Source organism: Uloborus diversus, chromosome 7 (genome assembly GCF_026930045.1).
Source record: "Uloborus diversus isolate 005 chromosome 7, Udiv.v.3.1, whole genome shotgun sequence".
Classification (NCBI taxonomy): Eukaryota; Metazoa; Arthropoda; class Arachnida; order Araneae; family Uloboridae; genus Uloborus; species Uloborus diversus.
The window spans coordinates 117477681-117499762 of record NC_072737.1 but is presented as its reverse complement, the minus strand read 5'-3'; the positions used below and the strand labels follow the sequence as shown (position 1 = coordinate 117499762).

The window sequence follows — 22082 nt, the reverse complement described above, 5'->3', positions numbered from 1 at the left end:
TGACAAACTAATGGCGTCAAACAGATAGAACGTATGGCGTCAAAATGAAATGCCTGAGGTCAGCTGGTATTTTTATGAGTCTTATTTCTCATTGCATCTGATGATGTACCTTGTGTAAAATTTACGCCAGTTAAATTCGTTTGAACCTTGATTTTTTTTTCAGTTTATTTAAAAGTAGTTTCCAGAAATCGCTACAAACTACTATTTTTTGTAGTTAACTACTCACTACACTACTTTTTTAAAAAAGTAGTGCGCTACACTACAAACTACTAAAAAATGTAGCTACTACAGTAGCGTCGCTACTTGTAGCGCGCTACTTCCAACCACTGGTTAAAACTATAAATTAAAATGTGTCAACTAATGTAGTCACTTTGACTTTAAAAAAAAATCAAAGACTTCTTAAATGTAGTCTTTAAATTGCATTAAATGTCATGCAATAAATACATTTTTATTACAATGGCAGTGTCATAACTAAGTGTTCGTTAGTAGTTTTTTCAAATAGATCTTTAAAATCTACCACAAGTTTTTATCCTCGGAATCCGAAGTAAGAGTCCTTCAATATATTTCCTTGAATGTCATTTTTATCTTCAACGACAGTTTCCAATCAAATTCTAAATTTGCGAAAAATTCAACGTAATTTTGTTTCGTTTTCCAATTGCTACACGATTATATAATTGTCTTCAAGTTCAGTTAGACCAGAGCCGTCATCCTCTGTCTCATAGTAATACTTTTTAGGACAATGATACAGTTTGTTGAGTTTGAGAATGTCCATCTTGGAAAGTTCGCTTGCTTTTCCAATCAAAACTTCTTTTCTTGGTTGAATAGTCTTTTGAGAACGATCGATGGCAAATTCTCTGTCGTGGTAATGTAGGACAGAAAAGTAATCATACGGAAGTCCAAATGTTGTCACTTTAGATTCAGACATTTTTCGGAAATTGTTAATTGAGGCTGAAAAGAATGAAAAACGAACTGTTAGAAACTTTTAAATTTATTAAAGAATAAAGAACAGAATCGTCCAGGGGAAAGAAGAATCAGAGTTTTAAAATATCTACAAAAGAACGAAATATTTTGCTTGAGTTATCACACATGCGTTTGCCATTTCCTAAACAACAAAATTTTGTTCAAAACCATTTTAATTTATTATTTTTAATGAAATATATAAACTGTTACATGCTGGACAAAATGTTTGTTTTCCCGTGTAGTACAACTTCCCGTAAATACTGTAAAAACGATTCAGAAACGTTTCTGGAAAATAATGCTGTGTCCCATTTCAGCTAGTAGCGTATCTTGCAAAAATAAGGAACGTTTTCTGTTCGTCAGTAACCTTTCTGAAGTCATCCTTGAACTTTTCTGAAATATTGGGAAATCTCCTCTGTTAAAGCCAATCTAGTCTCGAGAACCTTCTAGAAAGTTTAAGTAAGTTTAATGTAATTGGTTAGAACCTTCCTGATTTACGAAGAAAGCTATTATGCTATAGCTATTATTTACTAAGCTCCAGAAGCATTAGAACAACCATGGCCAAAGCAGCGAGAATTGCAAGCAAGGAACCAAGAACATTCCTTACCAGCAATTCCTGTCTCGCAAAGATGCAGCTATCCAGTGACTTATTTGCTCCATTGGGAGTTTAGTCAATCGGGACGAGCCGTAATCAAATATAAGCCGATACACTTAATAAACACGCTCAGTCAAGCTTTGAACTGGTAGCAAAAAATATTTTTCACTCGAGTGAAAAGTCTGCATTCGTGCATCTTTTAGCAAGTGAGGAAAGTTTTTTGCGAAGATACTTCATTTTACGGGGAAATAGGTGAAAACCTCTGAAATTCCGAAACGTTCCACGGAAATAACCAGTACGTTTCGGATTTTTTTTTTTTTTTTTTAGGGAAGGCATGAACAAAGCTTTCTCTTTTCCTTCTCCTAAATCTTCGTAGGGTGGTTTTAGAGCAATTTGTCTTTTATTCTTACCACTCCCTACAATTCACGGTCTTAAACATGGCATTCATCACAAAACTGTGATAAATGCTTTCCCTCTGGGTTAACACCTCTGCAAAAAGCTGTCGAGAAATTTGGCTTTTACACCAACTGATTTATTTGTAGAGAGAGGGCAGTAATTGATACAAAGTTCTTTACCTCGAGGGAAAGAAATTCTCTTTGTAGTAACAACATAATTAAAAAACAACATGCTAGAAAAATGTCATGAACAACATGATGAATAGGGGGTAAGAATAAGGGTCCATTTGTTAAGTGTAATTAACAAGGGCGTATGCAGCTCAGCATGGAAGGGGGCAGCGGAGCCTTTATAGGAGGTCATGGGAGGTCACTGACAAAAATTTCCTGACAATTCGGCGAAAATATCAACATTTTGCAAAAGTTGGCAAAATTATCATCTTTCGGCGACAACTTGGAGTTTCATTCTGCTAATTGAGTTTCCGTCCTCATAAAAATTTAAGTTCGAGGCCTCCCTGGGCAGGCAAAATTATTTGAGAAATTAGGGGATTGATCTATCACACCCCCTCCATCCTTGATTTTGAAAGTAATGTAATTTTAAAAGGATAGCGATTAACCAAACTAAACACCATTACCTTTCCCTTTTCAATGGGCTCCCAAAGATGTGTATACTTTCAAACTCAATGACGAATTAATAACAGCCAAACTATGAATCAACCGTCAATTTGAATTTTTTTTTTTTTTGAATTTTATTTTAAATGCTTTTTTGTTTTGCAAGGGGGCAGCTGCCCTCCTTTACCCCCTTCTGGTTACGTCCATGGTAAGTGACATTGTAGTTCCTGAGGCACGATACAATATTTTCGGGACAATTGTAAGAGAAAAATCCAAAGGTAGACCAAAACCAGACGAGGACAATTTTTTTACTGCTTTGTAAAATGATTGAAGGACGTTATCGGTTCCAATAAATCGTTGAAAAACTTCAAGATATCATAACAGATTCTTCAGGGAAACAAAACACGTATTCGCTTAAACATCTGATAGATTGACTAAATGCACTCTTTAACGATCATATTATTGTGCCTAATGCTTCTCGCCGAAAAAATATTGTATTTCGGTAGTGTAATGCATAAAATCATTGTATATTATTGGAGAGATTTAAAAGCTGTGCTGCTACTTATTTTGAACTATTTTTATTCAAATGTTATTTAGCAATTTCACAAAAATATTATAATTCCTAATATTAAAATTTGAAAAATGATATTTGTATAAACAAACTGATAAAAAAAATTTTGAATTCAAAATAAATAGTGGCGAAAATATTATCATAATTAGAAGTGCTCTGAAACTGAACGCTAAATAAGAGAGGCGTGATGAGAAAAGCAGAAATGGAAATCTAAATACGTACCAGTATTGCGTCTTTTGAAAGGTTAAATTATGCATTACTACTTTTTTTTATCAATTTTGAGATATTTATGAAAATGATTTTTTTTTCTCTCTAAAAAAAAATACAAATTTCAAGTCAAAACATGATTGTAGCTTTAAGGTTTATTCTACGTTTCCTAAACAGTTAACGTTCTCATTTTACAGAATCGATTTTCATATATAAAATGTGTACAAAGCTTCTGAATTAAAATGAATAGTCACAGAGATAATTGTTGATAACAATTAAACTTTAAGATAAAATGAACTTTAAGATTGAACTTTTAAAATTGAACTTTAAGAGGGACTTGGGATGAAAGCAGAAGGAGGTCGGGCAGATTCTGATAGCTAGCAAAAACTTCGGTCTTCCGTAATTTTTTTCGACATAAACAGTTTATTAACTGGCTGAAAGAGTATAACCAGTTTTTAACAGGAATAGGAGCAACTGAAGAAATCTATAATAACAATATCTAGCTGTTTAAGTAAAATCATTTGAGTTTCACTCTGTTGCGCAATCAACACGGCCTGAATTTAAGAACGAATGATGTTTTACAACAAAATTCATTTGAATATAACTAGTATCTTGGATGATATAGCGGGATACATTTTTGAGAAATTTACTTCACTGCTAGTTTGTAAGAAATTATTGCAAGAAATTTGGCCTGCTAATAGTAATAAACTGAAGCCCAGTGGCTCAATGGTAGCGTTCTACGCTTCCAAACCGCAGACTCAGCTTCGATTCACGAGTAAGGCTTTACATTGCTTCATTGGATCGATAAAATGAGCACCAAGCATGCTTGGGAACTCAATTTTGGGGATACCGCGTTCAGTAGGCCACCTAACCAGAGCACCCCAGAGACCTCGGTCTCATAAACTGAGATGGGTACATAAAGCCCTCATGGGCTGGTGCGCCACTAGCGCGAGTTTAGTTAATAGTAATAAACTAATATGTTTGTTAAAATATTTGAAACTAATCCCCAAACAACAAAGGAAACGTTCCTCCACTTCATACTACTGCCTTCGATCTGCCATTATCTTTCAGAGGTCAAAAGTTTAATAAATATAAGTGTGTGATTCAGTTTAATAAATATGAGTGAATACTTCTTTTGTCATTCTACATTGCTGTTGAGAAACGTTTATTTTTCATCATACAATAGACTTGCCAGACTTGATATTATCAGTGAATATAGTGACATAATCACACCTGTCAGCTATGGTATGTTCATAGAAGAAACCAAGAACATGTATCAGTTCAAGCTACTACCTTAGTTCTGTCATAATTATTCAAAGGTCACTTCAAGTTTTAAGTTTAATTTATATAAGCGAAAACTCCCTTTGTAATTCTACATAAGTGTACAGAAATGTACATTTTTCATGGTAACAATAGACTTACCAGACTTGATGTTATCAGTGAATATAGTGACATAATCATCTCTGTCAGGTCTGGTATGTTCATGGAAGAAACCGAGAACATGTAGCAGCTCATGGAGCACCCTTGCCACCCAAATACATCCATGGCCTAGAGTCAGTTTCTGCTTTCTCCCGATGTATCCAACGACTGCACGACATCTAAATAAAAACACATCTTTTTAGCATGAAATTCAGATTGTCAACACGAATGAGTAAAACTAAAAATCAGAGATATTTTTTGATAATTTTAGTGTTGTAAATGATTCATGAGGTCTTTATTCTACGACGACCTTTGAAGAATAAATAATGGGGTGGTTTCCTTCAATCAAAAGTACTACTTTTAGTCATTGAAATGGATAGAATGAGCAAAAAAAAAAAAAAATAACATGGACCCAGGAAATACTTTTATTTTTCCAACAGTGTTTTTTTTTATTAATTTTTTTAAATGTCCGATTTTTCAAACAAGGCGTGGTCTTTGTGACGTCACAAATAATGCACTTTGCCGCATCTTTCTACTACGTTTCCACGTTATGATAATCAAGCAGCGAATTAAAATTGGTAATCGGTCAATGCAAGAACGATCCTGACAGATAAACGGGAGGCAATCCTATATTTTGGCGCTAAATGATATCATTCTCAGACTTGGCGACAAGGATTCTTCCTGTACCTCGTGCGTAGTTTAAAAAATGGCTTGAAGAATGTAGTGATGAGTAATGTGTTAATGTATTTATTATGATGAGATTTTTACAATTAAATATGCATGAAAGTAAGTGAAACATTTTCTTGTATGTGACTATATTAAGTTGTATCTTTTTGTTTTTTTTATTTTGAAAAAAGAGCATGTTCCTTTATTTATGCTTACTGTCTGACCACGGATTGTATGGAATGACAAACACCGTTTTACAGCCGGAAATGGATAAATTTATTATTTTTTACCGATGTCAGCTTTTGCAGAAGCAGAGTCTCATTCAAATGAGCGGAATACGCGCTTCAAATTTTTACTTTTCCCCCTTATTCACATATAGATTCGTTGATCTGGACGTTTGAAAATTCCATGCAATCTGTAATTGGACAGTAGAACGGTTATGAAATTAAAAGCATGTATTAAGATTTATTATGGCTAGGCCTTAGGTTTGTTTCTAGATTATCATTATGTGCATCTGTACTTTCAATCCGGACAAAATTTATATTTATTTATGCCATAATTAGACGTCTTCAGATATCTAATGTGGGAAATTGTTGTTAGACGTTAGCTTGCATAGGTGTGCATTAAATAAACGTTTCTCATGTGCTTGAGATTTTTGCTTCCCCCCCCCCCCCTTGGATAATCGAAACTATTAGGCTTCTTTTAATTTCCCGCCTAAATTAACGTACATTTCTTTAAGACGTCCTTAAGGATTCTTCCTGTAAGCGTGCATGTATTCACATCATTAAACGTTTATCCTTTGTGAAACATTTAGATGTTTCCTTTTCCTTGCATAATTAAAGCTACTGAGTTGCTTAATTATTCAAAATTAACAACCATTTTTCTCAGACGTGTTGACTTTTGTCAGAATTGTTCCTGTCAGCCTTTAGCGTGCGTAGATCTGCGTCAACTAGAAATCTGTTATCGTGAGTAAATTGTTTAATTTCCTTCATTTAGTAAAACCATTTTGATGTATAATTAATTTAATTACTGCAGAATTAAATTTATTCCTGTCATCTATTCTTAAGGGCAGATTCCTCCTGTTAGCCATTAGCGTGCAAAGATGTGTTTCTAATGAACGCTATTGAAAATTGTACTGTAAAGCATTTTTGTTCCTTGAACAATTAGGAATATCTAGCAGCAAATTTAATTTTCTGCCAAAATTAACTTTCTTTCAGATATCAAGTCTTAAGTAAGATTCTTTCTGTCTCCTGTGTAGTTGAGCATCAAATGACTTCATTCTGACATTTATTTTCTTTTCCTGTTGCATAGTTGAATCCATTTAGGGCCATACCTCCGTCACATGTGGGACAAAAATACGCTTAAATTTCATTAACATTTCGTCATATCTCTTAATATTTTAATGAAACTGGGGTAAGCAATTTTTTTAATCTTTAAATTTGATACAAAGATACTTCTGAAACAATTTTGTTATTTAAATTAAAATTTATTTACATGCGTCACGTGCGGGACATCTAAAGTCAACCTCTGGTAACTTGCTTGTGGATAAGCTAATATTTTTGCTCTATTAATACAGCAATGACGAAACAAATTGCAGATTTTGAAAGCTATGGTTCTAATGTAAAGGAAACATATCTCATAAGTTTAGAAATAATTATTTAAACCATTGAAAAAAAAATATGTCTATGCCTATTCCATTGAAAATGGTCATTTTGTCCCGCACGTGACAGTTTCTGTATTTCATAAAAAATAAATAATTTTTGAAGAAAGTTTTGGCTAAAGAAGTCACACATGCATTTGTGATGTCTTAAGCAACAAAATTTTGTTAATTATCCTTTTAAATTATTATTTTTTATGAAATATACGAAGCGTCACGTGCGGGAAAAAATTACCGTTTTCCATGGAATAGCCCTTTATCTGTTCAATTTCCCGGCAAAATATTTTTTTCGAAAATTAACTCTGTAAAGGTTCTTCTTGTTAAGTCCCCTTCCCTTCAACCATCATATCTTTTCTTCTTGTTGAATATTCTCCCTATTAGCCTTCCTGGGTGTGCCAAAAATGAACATTTATTAATTTTCATATTCTTGGTGTCAAAAATCAGTATGCTTAATTTACTGTCAAAATTCATGCATTTTAGGTATTATTCTTATCCAGCATCATAGATGTGTAACAAATAGGTGTTTATCATGAGTAAAATACTTATTTCCTAATCCTACATAATTGAAACTATTTAGCTGTTTAATTCATTACTTAAAATCATATGCCAGATTTTTAATCTCTACTGAACTTTAACTTTGTCTAGCAACAAATGAAAGATTTTTGTAGTTTGCTAAGAGCTAAATTATTTAAGCATGAAACACTATTCTATTAAATTAGTAGGGCACCTGGTACATTTGTCAATAGAACCTGAAGTATAAGTTCACCTTTCAGTGAGCAGTCATTGTTAGAGCAATGATTGAAATCTTTGAGATTGTGGGTTTTTCACTGGTCAGTCATCAGTTCCAAGTTCATCTGATGCACAAAATTCCTGCGGACATGTGTATAAAAATGCTTTATTTCAGTGTGCCCAAAATTTAATGTTCTATTTGTATTATGAATACATTTTTCGCTTATTGTATATTTTTCAGAAGGGTTCCTCCATGTTAGTTTACAAAGATGTCAATTGTTTGATCCTGAATAGCGAGAAGATGAATGATTTCATGGAAACTTAAAGCACAACACTAGTTGAATTTAGACTTTACATGACAGTTACTTTATTAAAGTCTGCTGCAAAGTCTTAATTTTGCTGTAATAATGCTTTAACTGGACCTTTCAATGAACTAGAACAACCATTAGAATCTTTGAAATGGTGGGTCAATGCTTTGCAGTCAGAAATCAGTATTAAGTTCAGTATTAAGTTCAGATGCACAAACTTCCTGTGGGATAAGTATAAAAATAATTATTTCAATGTGCCCAAAGTTGAATGTTCAATTTGTATTGTGAATTATGAATACATTTTTTGCTTATTGTATATTTTTCAGAAGGGTTCTTCCATGTTAGTTTACCAAGATGGCAATTGTTTGATCCTGAATAGCGAGAAGATGGATGATTTCATGGAAACTTAAAGCATGACACTAGTTGAATTCAGACCTTGCATGACAGTTACTTTATTAAAGTCTGCTGAAAAGTCCTAATTTTGCTGGTAATAATGCTTTAACTGGACCTTTCAATGAGTAAGAACAACCAATAGAATCTTTGAAATGGTGGGTCTATGCTTTGCAGCCAGAAATCAGATTTAAGTTCATCTGATGCACAAACTTCCTGTGAATATAAGTATAAAAATAATTATTTCAATGTGGCCCAAAGTTGAATGTTCAATTTGTATTGTGAATTATGAATACTTTTTTTGTTACTAGTGTATCTATTTTTCAGAAGGGTTCCATGTTAGTTTACCAAGATGTCAATTGTTTGATCCTGAATAATGAGAAGATGAATGAGGTTATAGAAACTTAAAGCACACTAGTTGAATTTAGAACTTGCACAACAGTTACTTTATTGAAGTCTGCTGTGAAGTACTAATTTTGCTGGCAATAATGCTTTAAAACCGACTTGTTAAAATTCAAGTGCATTCAACATCAATCATATAGTGTAGTCTAAATATATGATTCTTGTGTCTGATGTAATAAAAAGCATTTACAGAATTAATATAAAGGGATGTTGTCACTTAATTTATGACTAAAAACCTCTTTATAAATGCTAACATTTTTTAGGCTAATTTTCCTCGAGATAAAAAGTTTGGTTTGAACATTTTTACTTCGTCACAGATATATTTTATTTCTGGTACAATTATTTTGCTTACAATTGTAACACAGCCGGCTTAAAAAAATCTGTGTATTATTTTATTTTAAAACAAATTCCTGCTGTTATCATACCAAGAATGAATATGCTTCTCTAAGTTATTCCTGTAGTTAGCTCAGTACTCTAAAGTTTTTCCTGGTGCAAAAGTTTCATAAATGTCAAAAGAAAAACATTTACAAAACTTCTTTGGCATGCTGGCATTAAAACTTAGAGATCACTATCTGTAATTTTATGGTGTAAGAAATTAGGGGTATGAGGAAAGTAGAAATTAAGCAAAGTATTCTAGTGAGGAGAATCAAAAGAAAATGAGCATTAAATCAACATTGCATTTTAAGTAAAAGGTATCAGCAAAACTTAAGTGTAAAATAGTAGTGGTATATATGCTTTATGTTATTGATATGTTTCAAAAATCCCGTCAAAGCAATGACATATATTGTTTTTTCAATTATGTATTTAAATATTAAATTTCAAAGCTATAGTTAAAAGAGAAAATGATTGTCTTTCTTTGGGTCAAATATATTTTTCTTGTACTTTGATTTATTGTTTTCTACAAAAAGCACTATATTAGTAGTTAATGGTAAAAATAATATAGTAGTTTGGTAACAAGTTTAGCATGATCGTCATTAGGCATGTATTTTCCGTGGGGATTTTAAAAAGATCATCCTTTCAAATTAAATGAGGAGTAATTTTAAGCTATATTCATGTTTCAATGTCAAGAACATTTGAGCAAGAGCATTAAAAATATTCGCACCATGCTGAATAAGTGCTGAAAAGCATGTGGAGACATTCCTCAATTTATCATACCATCCAATTTTTATGAATGTTTTATTCTGGATTTGGTTATATGCTGTAATTGTATTTTTCAGTGTTAGCATTTAAACAACACACATTACAATTATAAGTGGGTAATTTTGCTTCTAAATTAAAATAAAACAGCATTATATTTTGCATATGCTTCACACTTAGCAGGTTTTATTTTATAATACAATCAATGTAATTGACGTTCGATTTTAACAAATTTACTGTAGTACATTCGTCCCTCGAATAACACGGTACTTGCACAACACGGTTTCGATATTTCACAGTACGAAACTTCAATTTAATACTTCATGGTTTTGATATAACACGAAAGTTATCTTTAATAAAGAAGACATTTCTTTTTTGTTTAATACATTCTGTTAATGTTTGATAACTCTAATGAGGTTTTACTTTGTTTTTCATGAAACTTGGTTTCGATATAACACGATAGACATGCTTTGATTTACATTATTTCTAAGTCTCGTATAACACGGTTTCGATACAACACGATACATATTGACATGATTTTTACTATGTACATGATTAATTAGTGTAAAAAATATGTTAATAAGCTTAAAAAAGTCTCGTATAACACGATTTCGATACTACACGGAACGAATACGAGAGACGCCTGTATATTTACAAGAAAATTATTCAGCTTTATATATTAAATAGTTTTATTAAGAATAATATTTAACTTTATGTTTCACACAGAGTTTTATTAAGAGTTTGTCAAATTTTAATCTATTCAGAATTCTATCATGTATCATATGAAACACATTACTTGGAAAATTCTTTTCTATTTTAAACAATTGTTATCGTTTTTTTTTTCTCCTTAATCCGTTTGCTATATGAACATTTTTCTGTATTAAACGTTTTTTTTTAATTACTAAAAAGTCAAAGTTTTGATTTTTTTTTTTTTTAATGAAGACTGTTTTGAGTGTACAAGCACCTGACAGGCTCGTCATTTCAAAAAAAAAAAAAAAAAGGGAACGATGCGGAAAATACTCAGTTTCTATTGCAGGAGAAAATCAAGAGTAGGGAATTTTTAAACGGGGAGGGGGGGTGCACCCCTAGTCACGTTAATTTAATGTCTGTTATTCATGGAGTAGTAGAGGATAGGAATTTTTTTAGTTTGTCAGTTTGAACATACATTTGCCCTTTGTATACTTATATGCACATATTATATAAATTGGGCTAAGTAAATAACTTAATGAAGTAGTAACTTGCTCCTTGCCTTTTCGCTGCAATACATTAATAAATAATAGTTTAACGTAACAAATCGGTGGGTAGCCTTAAGTCCAGGTAGGTTTGCGTTTTCTTTGAAGTGGAAGGGGGGAAAAATTCTAACATATTCTCTATTAGGGGGCAGCACAATCAGAAATATTTTTCTGCGGTCCTTCATTTCGAAATTTGACATGGAGGGAGGGGCGGTGCACTCAATGGGAATTGACTTGGGGAAAACAACGAAAAACACGCCCGCTATCCACTTATAACTAATAAAAAGCATTATTTTTCCAAAGCAAGGGGGACTTTCGACCTTCCTCCCTTTCTTCCACATGGAGGGGGGGGGGCAAGTGGGGGCTCAAGCCCCACCTCGGAAATTAGAACTTCCTTGCTTTTAGTACTTTTTTTCTAGCAAAAAAGTAAAAACATTTCTCCAGCCATTAATGAATAAATTATTAAAAATGTCAAATTTTAATAACTCTAATCTGTACTGAAATCGGTTTCTATGCGGAAAGTATCTTGCTAAACCATGGAAAAAATATATGACCCCCTCCCCTTTTAAAATTTTGCTTATGCGCGCCCATGCCCCGAACCCCCTAAATGACGACGGACTTACTTGTGGCTCATTAGCAATCTTCGTGTTTTCATAAGCACTCAAGGATTAGTGAGAATTGCTTGAGACTCAATGAAGGTGCCCCCCCCTCCCAAAGCCCAATATCTAAGGTTGTGCTTCTGTTTTTGGGCGTCCACTGATGTCCTGTGAATTTCTTCATTTGCAAGGAAGTACTACTTTTGCTATTTACTCACGTTCTTAATAAGTCATACATATCATTTTATTACCAATCTCTGAACTCTCAATATTTATTGCCACAGTATCAAACTATTTATTGCTGCTTTTTCCAAAGCTTATGCATAACGGCATGGGATTGGAAAAGCGATATACGGTTTATTTTGACACAAAAGTTAATATTGTTTGTCTTGAAAGTTGCGTATGCTGTATCTATGTTACAAAAAAAGAAAAGAGAGAAAATATTAAAATTTTTAATGAACCATTTCTAATGAAAAATGTTACAACTATTATTTTGCAGAAAAAGTTTGCAAAATTACTGCATCTAGGGGTTCCCCCCTCCCCTTAAGAGCAAGGGTGCACCGCCTCCAAAATAAGACCCCATAACAGGGAAAATACCACTCGAAATACCCCCCCCCCATAACAATTTCGATGGTGCAGTGCGCCATGACCTCCCCAAGGTGGGTACCCCTCTGCATCTATGTGTTTCGTAGTCGTCCCTACCCCCCAATCGGGAGCAGCACCCAGGATACCCCTTAAAATTTCTGTAGTACGGTTCGCACTCAAGGGGGTCAATTAATATGTTATCAAAATTAAGGTAGTTAGTACAACGAGGGGGCCTCCGTAGCTCTGTGGTAGAAGCTTCGTCTTCCAAGCTGAAGATCGTAGGTTCGATTCCCGCCTGTGCCTTGAGTGTTATTTCCTTCTCTAGTGTTGTAAATCTTTCCTGTGTGTGTCCGGAGGCAAGGCGCTTGGCACGCAATCCTCTATCTATGTGAAGCTGTCTAGCTTCTAAATAAATAGATAAATAAAGTGCAACGAGTGGGACTTCAGAGCAGACAGCATGATTGAAATTTTTAGGGAGAGGAGGGATGACTAAAAGTTGTTTTTGTCGTTTTTAGGGGATCTCATTTTGGGGATGCATTTGAGGGGAGGGGACATCATTGTTCTTGAGGGGGAAGAAGAGCATCTCTGATTTAGGAAAGATTTTTTTGGTGCAAATGGAATTTCATAAAAAATGCGGAAAAACTGTAACGTCATTTAGTTTGTTCTATTATAATTCAAAATATATAACTTTAGAATACTGAACAAACCAGTTTATTTTCTTAAACTAATTTGCATTTAATGATGTTTACCATTCTTGAAAATACCAAATACATGAAAAAAGTACACTTAAAATCGGAAAGAACATACTCCTTCAGGAAGTGTTTCCAAAAAGGAAAAATAAACTGCAACTGTATTGTTTATGGTATCGCACTTTTTTTTTGGCATCATGTTCGTCATGTTGATAAGAACTCGCCTTGAAATAGATGAAGTCGCCAATATGGTAACCATGGACCCAGGATCGTTCCTGCATTGACCGACGTGTATTAAAATTGCGCGCTACGCTTGCTACCAACCATATCGTTGCCAATACACGTGAGTAAAGATGCGAATTAAATATTTCGGACCGTGAATGGCAACACTGAATGGTATTTCATCATTTGTGATGTCATCGGCAGAAGCGTTAAATGATGAAAGAGCACCAATTTAAGTATTTTTTTAAATATTAAATTTAAAGAAATTATTTAAAAAGTGGTCAGATTCTATGTTTTTAAGCATGCTCTTTCAGAAAAAAATACTTTTAAAATTTTGGACACGACCCCATTGTGTTGAACTAAATTAACCCCTTTTTAGCATTTTTGGTCACTTAAATGATTTGTGGAAATGTTGATTCTTTAATGGACTGTGATATGATAGAAAATATACAGTATTACTATTTATTCATTGATTATTTATCTACTTAAATAAATGTGGGATTTTTTTTCATTTATTAATTATTATTACTTTTAATTTACTTATTTATTCTTTTTTTGAAAAAAAGGGCGGGGAGGGGCATATGTGAACATGATATGCTTTACTAAGATAACTTCAAGCAAATACTCTTGAAAAAATTTTAAGTAATGGCAATAACAGTTCTACATCTTGGCGAAACTTTTAGACCAATTAGCCACATTATGTTTCATTGGTGACAACTTTTTTGTCGCCAAACGCAACTTGTTTTAGCAGGTGTTGCATGTAATTTTATTACTGTCTTCTTAACGTGAAACATATTTCAAAATAACTAATAAGCTAAATTTAATTATTACAGGCCATTATGTGAATACTTAAGTTAATTTATGACAGGGTTGTTTGGTTTATACCACGTTTCAACTATGGTTTAAACCGTGGTTTAAACCAAGTGGTTTAAAAAAAAACATGTGGTTTTATTTTTGAAAAATTTCACTGTTTTCCTCCAAATGTTTTCATAAAGTTTACATATTATTGCAAAGATTAAAATCTATTTAATGCAAAGTAACTATCAAAGCCTTATAGATAAATTCCAGATTTAATAAATTTAGAAACTTATATTTTTAAGGTAATGCAAATTTGCTAAATAGTTTTTATTTTGTTTTTTACTTCTTTTAAATCTATGCAGCTTTCCTATTAAATACATAAATATACAAGGCAAACCAACTTAGTTTTTCTAAAATTACGTGGAAAAAATCTAAGTAGCTCTTTTATAATTTTTTAATTCTCATTATCTTTTTAAGTCTTTTGCATTTCAAAGTAGTCCAAAAAGCACATTTAAACCAAAACTTTATGTACTACCTAATTTGCTTGATTACTTAAAATTTATTGAGGTATAATATGTACCATTGAAGCAATACATTTACATAGTGTAAAAATATCGTAACACTAGAATATTTAAATGAAAAGAGAAAAAAAAACTAAAGAACTTCAAGAACACTTAGAGTAGGCATAAAATTTCGCTTATACCTGCACATTTTGCATCTTCGATAATGCAGTCAGAGCAAGAAAAGGAAACGTATAAAATTATTAAAACAGAAAACATCCATGTAACTCTGTGCTCTTATTTAAAAAAAATAATGTTTAATTTTCACCTTTCAAAAAATTTTTTTGATCCCAATATAATAAAAGAAGTTTCATATATGAATGGTGGAAGAATTGATAAACATTATTTTTTATGAGTCTTCATTATTAAAATATGTCAAAAGAGTATTTTCATTGAAATACTGAAAAGTACTGAGTTAAGTACCGAGATCATTTGTACTGAGACTTTTAATTAAAATTATTTTTTTTCTTTGATAAAAAACATTTACTCTTAAATGCATTAAACTGGGAGAAATAATGTCTACAATGGAAAACATAATGATTTTCTTGAAACCTACTTGTCCTGTTTCTATAATTGTTGTCACTGATACATTAGGTAAATAAATTACATGATTTATAACATTTTTTTAAATCTTTAAGCAAAATATGCATTGACTTTTGATTTTTAAAGTTGTACAGAGTACATCAGACTTATGATCATTTTTGATACTGCACAATACTTTCCATGTTTAAGATTGTGTGAATTTAATTTTAATTTTGTTTTTTATTTATAGTAGATAGCTATGATTCTGAGGAAATTAATTTGCAATTTATTCTTGATTGTTTGTTATTATTAATGTCTGAACTATCGCAGTAAATTATTTCTTTTATTATTTATACCAAGACCCATTTACGAACTGTATTTTTTTTTATAAGAGTTAGATTTTCAAACAATATTCTCTTATAGAAATCTCTGAGCCTGAGGAAATGAAATTACAAGATTTTACTCTTAATTATTTAATTAATTATGAAGAAATTAGGTACAAATATGAATTTTAAACATACCTAAACAATTAATTTATAAAATCTTCATGATTTTCCTAAATTAAAATTGTTTTTCTTACTAAAATTAATAAAAACCAAATAAACACGGTTTGAACCAAAAAAAAAACATGTTTTAAATCAGAAAAACATGGTTTAAACCAAAAAAATATGGTTTAAACCAAAAAAACATGATTTAAACCGAAAAACCATTTTTTGGGGGGGTTTCAAAAAAAACGGTTTTTATGCCAACCCTGATTTATGACAATATTTTACTTTTTTGTTAAATCATTTTTGCAAGTTAGTTCTAAGGTGGAGCACTTTTGAACACAACATCTAAGAGCAAACATGAACATATACTCGCCGTAATATTTATAATAGTGTTTTAATTCCTTTTTAAGTGTAAATATTTGTAATTATTATTTTTCTATAACAAGTTTGTAAATTTATTTTTATTATTAGTAGTAGCATTAAATATTTGTTTCATTATTTTTTACTTTTAAATTTATGTAGCTAAATAGTTGGTCAACAATTTAGTGTTATAAAATATTTACATTAAATAAAAAGACAAAATATTTTCATTTAGTTAAACACTGAAGTTTAAAATCATTTTGAAATGCATTATCACACTCTGTATGAAGCTTATGAGCACTATATAATTAGAATAATCTTAACACAATATAATGTTCATTGGACTATGCAATCTTATGTCTATGTAGTTTCTTTTTTGTCTATCCAGTGACCAGAATATGCTACGACACTCTAAAATTTGGCAGTGAGCACAAATTAAAAATAAACAATAAACAATCAACTTTTCGTTTATCATTATGAATGTTTTTATAATATAGCTTTTATTTTTTTTATTATGAATGAGATTATTGTTTCGGCTACTATAATTGTGTTTAACACGATAAGTATAGGAATAAAAAAAAATCTCTGATTGGGTGGGAAATTTCCATACGCACCCAAGCAATTTGACCTGAACAATTTAAACAGAATTTTGAACCCTTTAAGTATAACTTCAACTAAATTATGCTTCTTTTAGTTAGAAAACATTACGTTAAAAGCGAAAAGTCATTCCAACCTTTTAGCGAAAATCCTTCCTAATGAAATCTTATCTCTTTCCGCAATCTTTGTAAACTTTAGAAAACAGCTAAACTCCATTCAAATCACGTGCTGTTGTTAAGTAAGTAGATATTATGTCGCTGAAACTTCCTAGTCTCTAAGTTCAGCAAGGAACCAATATATCTTGTCGGCGCTCCCATTTCTCGGTGCTTCCAAAAGGTCACTAAACCTCGTCCGAAGAGACTTTAATTTAAATGCTTTGATTTTTATTCCTTTTAATACTTTCCTTATCTTTTTTCTTTTTTAGTATCAATGGCCATATACGCTTAATAATTAAATTCCTTGGCTTACAGGTTTGTGGACAATGCAAACTGGATTCATGAATAAATTAAAAGGTAAATTATTCCAATAACTTATTTTCCTCACAAATCGACTTTTAAACTGTGGTGTTTGAAATTACATTTTAAACAAAAAGTTATGTTTTCTTTTCCACTTTAGTGACTGAAATGTGCCCAAGAATACATTTAAAACAATGATAATGCTTTTAAAAATGATATCACGTTAAAAACGTACAATTAAAACCAGTTATTAGTGAAAGTTGTCACTTTATCGGAAGTTCATTGAAAATAAAAGCAATTTCATTAAAAACGGAAATGACAAGCTATGACATTAAAATTGTTAAATATGAAATCGAAGTAAATTTTTAAAGTGACTTTAAGAGTTTAAGTTTGAGATAAGAGTAAAATTTGCAATGAAAAACGCGAGTTGGGGAGTTAGAAGAAAAATAAGAAAGTTGTATACCATTGCTCAATTTTCTTTAACTACAAAAGATAGGAAATTGTACCTTTTAATTCGAAAACAAGCTTATGAAATTTTTGTTACAAATTTGAATTAACCAATGATAAAGATATCAACGCATTACTGCCGACTCGCAACTGCTTTAGAAGAATAGAAATATCAGAAAACTAAAGGTATGTAACAGAAACAAAATTCCATCAATTTGTTAATAAGATATGTTACCAAATCAATTGATTTTTCTTGAGAAATAAATTGAATCCCAATTTCAAGCAATTTAGATCAAGCATCCGCGTAATAAAGTAATAAAAAGTAACTCTAGAATTAGTATGAGGCTTATAATTGCATTTATGCTCAAATGGTTTTGATCTCTATTACCGTTATTAATGAGGATGTAATTTCATTGAGAAGGAATAAACAGTGGAAAAAGTAAAGCTTTCAAATCTTGAAGCAAGGATCTCAAGTCACGTGATACATTTTAAAGTATCATGTTAAGTAAAGTTTTAAAGATCTTATAGTAAATGTAACAATTTATTATAATTTTTTTGCGATATTTTGCTTTATATGTGTAATTTACTTTCTTTATTAAAATACTAATTGTACTGAAGAAGTTTTAAAGAACCATCACAGATCGAAAGGAAGTCATATTTAAATTCTACTAGAAAATGTTGCGGTGACACGATAAAGAAAAGCGGAATATAATATTTTGATTAACTCATGCTTTTATTTCTTTCTTTCAAATAGCTATTCTGCTAAAGAAGTTTGAATAAGTCTCATCAGAGATTTAAAGCAACCCATCTGAAATTTTATTGTAAAATCTTAGTGGTGTAATGAAGAAAAGACTAAACAATGCATAAAACCTTTTTCTCTGAAAATCTTAACGAAAGTTTTCTCTTCTGTGCTTTTTGAATGTAATAATTTATTACACTTTTATAATAATTTATAATATTTTGGTTTATTTACTTAATAATTGATATTAATAAAGTAGTTATCCTCCTTAAAAAGTTTAAAGAAGTTCCAACGCAGATCGAAAGGAAGCTGTACTGAAATTCTGTTTGAAAATGTTCGTAGCGCTCTGTTGAAAATCATTTCAAAAAGTACACAAACCCTTTTTCTCTGACTATCTCAACGTAAGCTTTTTCGTCTGCGTGCTTCTTGAAGCGAATGCAGCTGAGGGAGTGTATGTCTTTCATCGCTTTCTCTATCACCGCTCTCTCTTTCGAAGCTGGAAAATAAAAAAAAAAGTTGTAGATTGTGGAAAAATAATTGATAATTATCTGTATGAAATAAAAATCGCAGTAGACCATTTTGGGCACACATTAAGTTTTAAAAATAATAATAAGTTGAAATTATTTCTGACAAATTTTAAGTTTTCGCAATCAAGGATTGCAGTTGGCTTTTAAATGATTTAGTTGTCTATTTGTTTGAAATATTCTTTTTTTTCTTATTGCCTCAAGGATTGTAAGACATGCTTTCTCCACTCGTTGTAACATTACCACTTCATAATGAAACGTATTTTTACCGAACGTAAATTAATGACAGTATTAAAATGTATAGTAATATTAAACCGTATAATACGTAGAGTGCTTCAATAAATTTCATTTAAAGAAAAATAAATACTAAATAACAGTAATTATAGTCTACTAAAGAGACTGCACGTTAAGACTAAAGAACAAGTAGTATAGTTTTTCTCGGAAACTCAAAAGCTAATAGTGCAGATTGCAGAAGCAGATATCGTATTGAAAAACATAAAAGTCAGAGCCTATGTATAGAGTATGAGCACATGAGTGCCAGAGACCTGCGTCATAGTATAACTGTCCAAAATTTTTCTGAGTAAAAGCACCACAACAGGTAAGAAAGGTTCGCTGTTATTTAAGCTGAGATGCGCTGACTTTGGCGGGAAACAGGTAGCGAAGGTGCATCAAAAACTGAGTCATTCCGTGTCAAGTAACCTCGTCGTCTCCACCCAACCATCTCTGATTTGAACGAAATTTTATAGAGATGCAGACATGTCTTTGAACCACTTATACACATTTTCAGCTTCCAAAACGCAAATCCTGAGGATCTAGGATCTATAAAAAAAACGAGCTGATGTGTGCATCTTGTGACTCCAATTTAATGCCATTTCCATAATACAAAATTTAACTCTTTATACGGGCTCTAGGTCCCCTAACTAATATTTAGAGAAATAATATCCAATAAAAACTATTACTTACACAAAAAACTTGACATTTGTGCGGCCAAAACTCAATTCCATTTTAAAGTTTTAAGGGACTATACAGAAGATGAGATTGGAACTTATCGCCCTTTCAGAAGAATGACAAAGTAAGAACAGCAAAGTATTTATATTTTTCATTGCTATTCAAAAATAAATGCGAATGTTATACAATGATGCGCAAAAACACGAAGCAAAAACTCAAACAATTTGAAAAACCATACTCCAAGCACAGATATAATTTTCAACACTTGTTAACTGCTATATTTTCCGCAAAAAGGTGTTATTGACGGCGAGTGAAAAATCGTGTAAGTCACAAAACGTTTCATATCTCGGTGAATATTGGTCGTACTAGTTTCAAACTTTTTGTGTTAGAATTATTTTTCAATGGAGATTATTTCTCTGAACATAATTTAGGGGACCTGGGGCCCGTATAAAATGTTAAATTTTGCATTTTGTGACTTCTTTTCATTTTTACTTCAAACTTTCAATACCTTAACTCTGCATCTGATTTTGAACATTTTTGCAATTTGAAGTATACACCTAGGACTAACGATTGTGAAAATAAAGGACTTGCAGGTTGAAACGGAACACCCTGTTTATTAGATCTTACTTTTTTAAAACATCCTATATTGTACGTTCTAAAGTTGATTCACTGAAATATATCTTATCACAAAAAAACCGACTAAAACCTTAGAAACGTGAGATTAATAGAAACATGTGGCGAAGGTTATGTTAAATCCATTATGTATAACACTTCTCAACTTTCATTGATGATCCTTAACTTCTATTATCAATATGATTTGTAATTTCTAAATACCTTCATTCAAAGCTAGTTTAGGTAACTTTGAACACTAATAAGAAACTGGTTATGTTAAAATGGCAAAGCAGTTTGTAAGAAATATAATTAACAAGCGATTATTTATGGAAGATTTACTTGAGTGGAAATGAATAATCGGGAAGAAATAGCAAAAAAAAATGTAAAACACATAACAATTAGCTGCTAGTATGTATGAATCAAAAATGAAAAATTGCTTTAACTTTTTATGCTTTTGAATTTTGCTTAAATAAATGGATTAGCTCTTTTTGTATTTCATTTTCTTCACTCATCTCTTCCTTGAAGGTTAATTATAACTGTTTAATATTCGTATGAAATTTTATTTGCAAATTTGTGCAACACATGAATTTATTTAAATGTGCAGAAGAGAATATTTATCAACAAAGTTGAAATTTTGAAGAAAACGAAATAAAATCTATTTTCTACGAGACTAAAAATTTCTAAACACAAAATAATTGAAATAATTTATGAACCTGAGTTTAAAGTATGAACTAAAAATTCAGCTTTTCATAAATGTGAAACTAGAAAAATATAATGAAAAAAGTATTTTCTACAATTAACACATTTTATAAATTTAATCTTTGTAAGCCAGACTTCTTTAAACATATTTATAATAAATAAAGACAATGCTAATATGTTTACTTACTATAAGCTTCGTCAATTGTGTATGGAATTAAGGCTTTTGGCCACAATCTGCTTTCATTCCTGTATGCATTTCTCTTTAACCTGGGTCTTTTCAGTGGCTGTAAGAAGATCAAAATATTATTTTTCAGCATGACAGGCTGATTTTTAAAACTTCGAATCATACGAAATTTTCAAACATCTTACGATACAAGATTTCTGCCTTTTCTCTTTTTTTTAATTAAAATAATTTAATCATTTTAATGTTAATTGCATTTTATTACTGGAAAATTTTTCTGCCGAAAGCATCCACTCAGACATTCAAAATCAAACTGATACTGTATGAAACGTATTCATTTATGATTCGAGAATGTAGCAAAAACTGTTACGCGTTAAACGTTTTTGATTTCAAGGGTTTTCTATGCTGGAAACTACTGCTACTAAGTACAATAATTAAGGAATCCTATAAGGGAAACATAGCTGAACTAAAACTTATACATTAGGGTGGTTCAAAAAAACATTTTTTCAGCTAGAGTCCAGGACACCCCCCTATTTTGTTTTTACACTTACTAATTGTATTATGCTGTAAAAGTTTAAGCTTCTTACTCAAATTTTAAGACGGTGCTCAATGACCCCTTAACTTAATATTAGCCGTATCATAAAAAATGCCACAAATTAAGAAATATTTAATTTCCCAAGCTGTTTTTTTGTAAATGATTGTTTTATTGCTATATATAGATATATATGCATATTTCTAGTGTATTTTATAATATGTATCATTGTTTTTTCAGTTCAAAGTATTTCT

General features: G+C 31.3%; 1 protein-coding gene across 1 annotated transcript in view; it reads right to left on the bottom strand.

Annotated features, from left to right (window-relative positions):
* Nucleotides 1–658: 658 nt before the first annotated feature.
* The window catches only part of LOC129226530 (zinc metalloproteinase nas-7-like), a 45025-nt gene continuing 23601 nt past the window's right edge, over nucleotides 659–22082 (bottom strand). Inside the window, exons 2-5 of the mRNA XM_054861138.1 lie at nucleotides 21303–21399; nucleotides 18711–18828; nucleotides 4757–4932; nucleotides 659–948 (exon numbers count right to left, since the gene is read on the bottom strand). Coding sequence (XP_054717113.1) covers nucleotides 659–948; nucleotides 4757–4932; nucleotides 18711–18828; nucleotides 21303–21399 — 681 coding nt within the window. The remainder of the gene's footprint in view (nucleotides 949–4756; nucleotides 4933–18710; nucleotides 18829–21302; nucleotides 21400–22082) is intronic.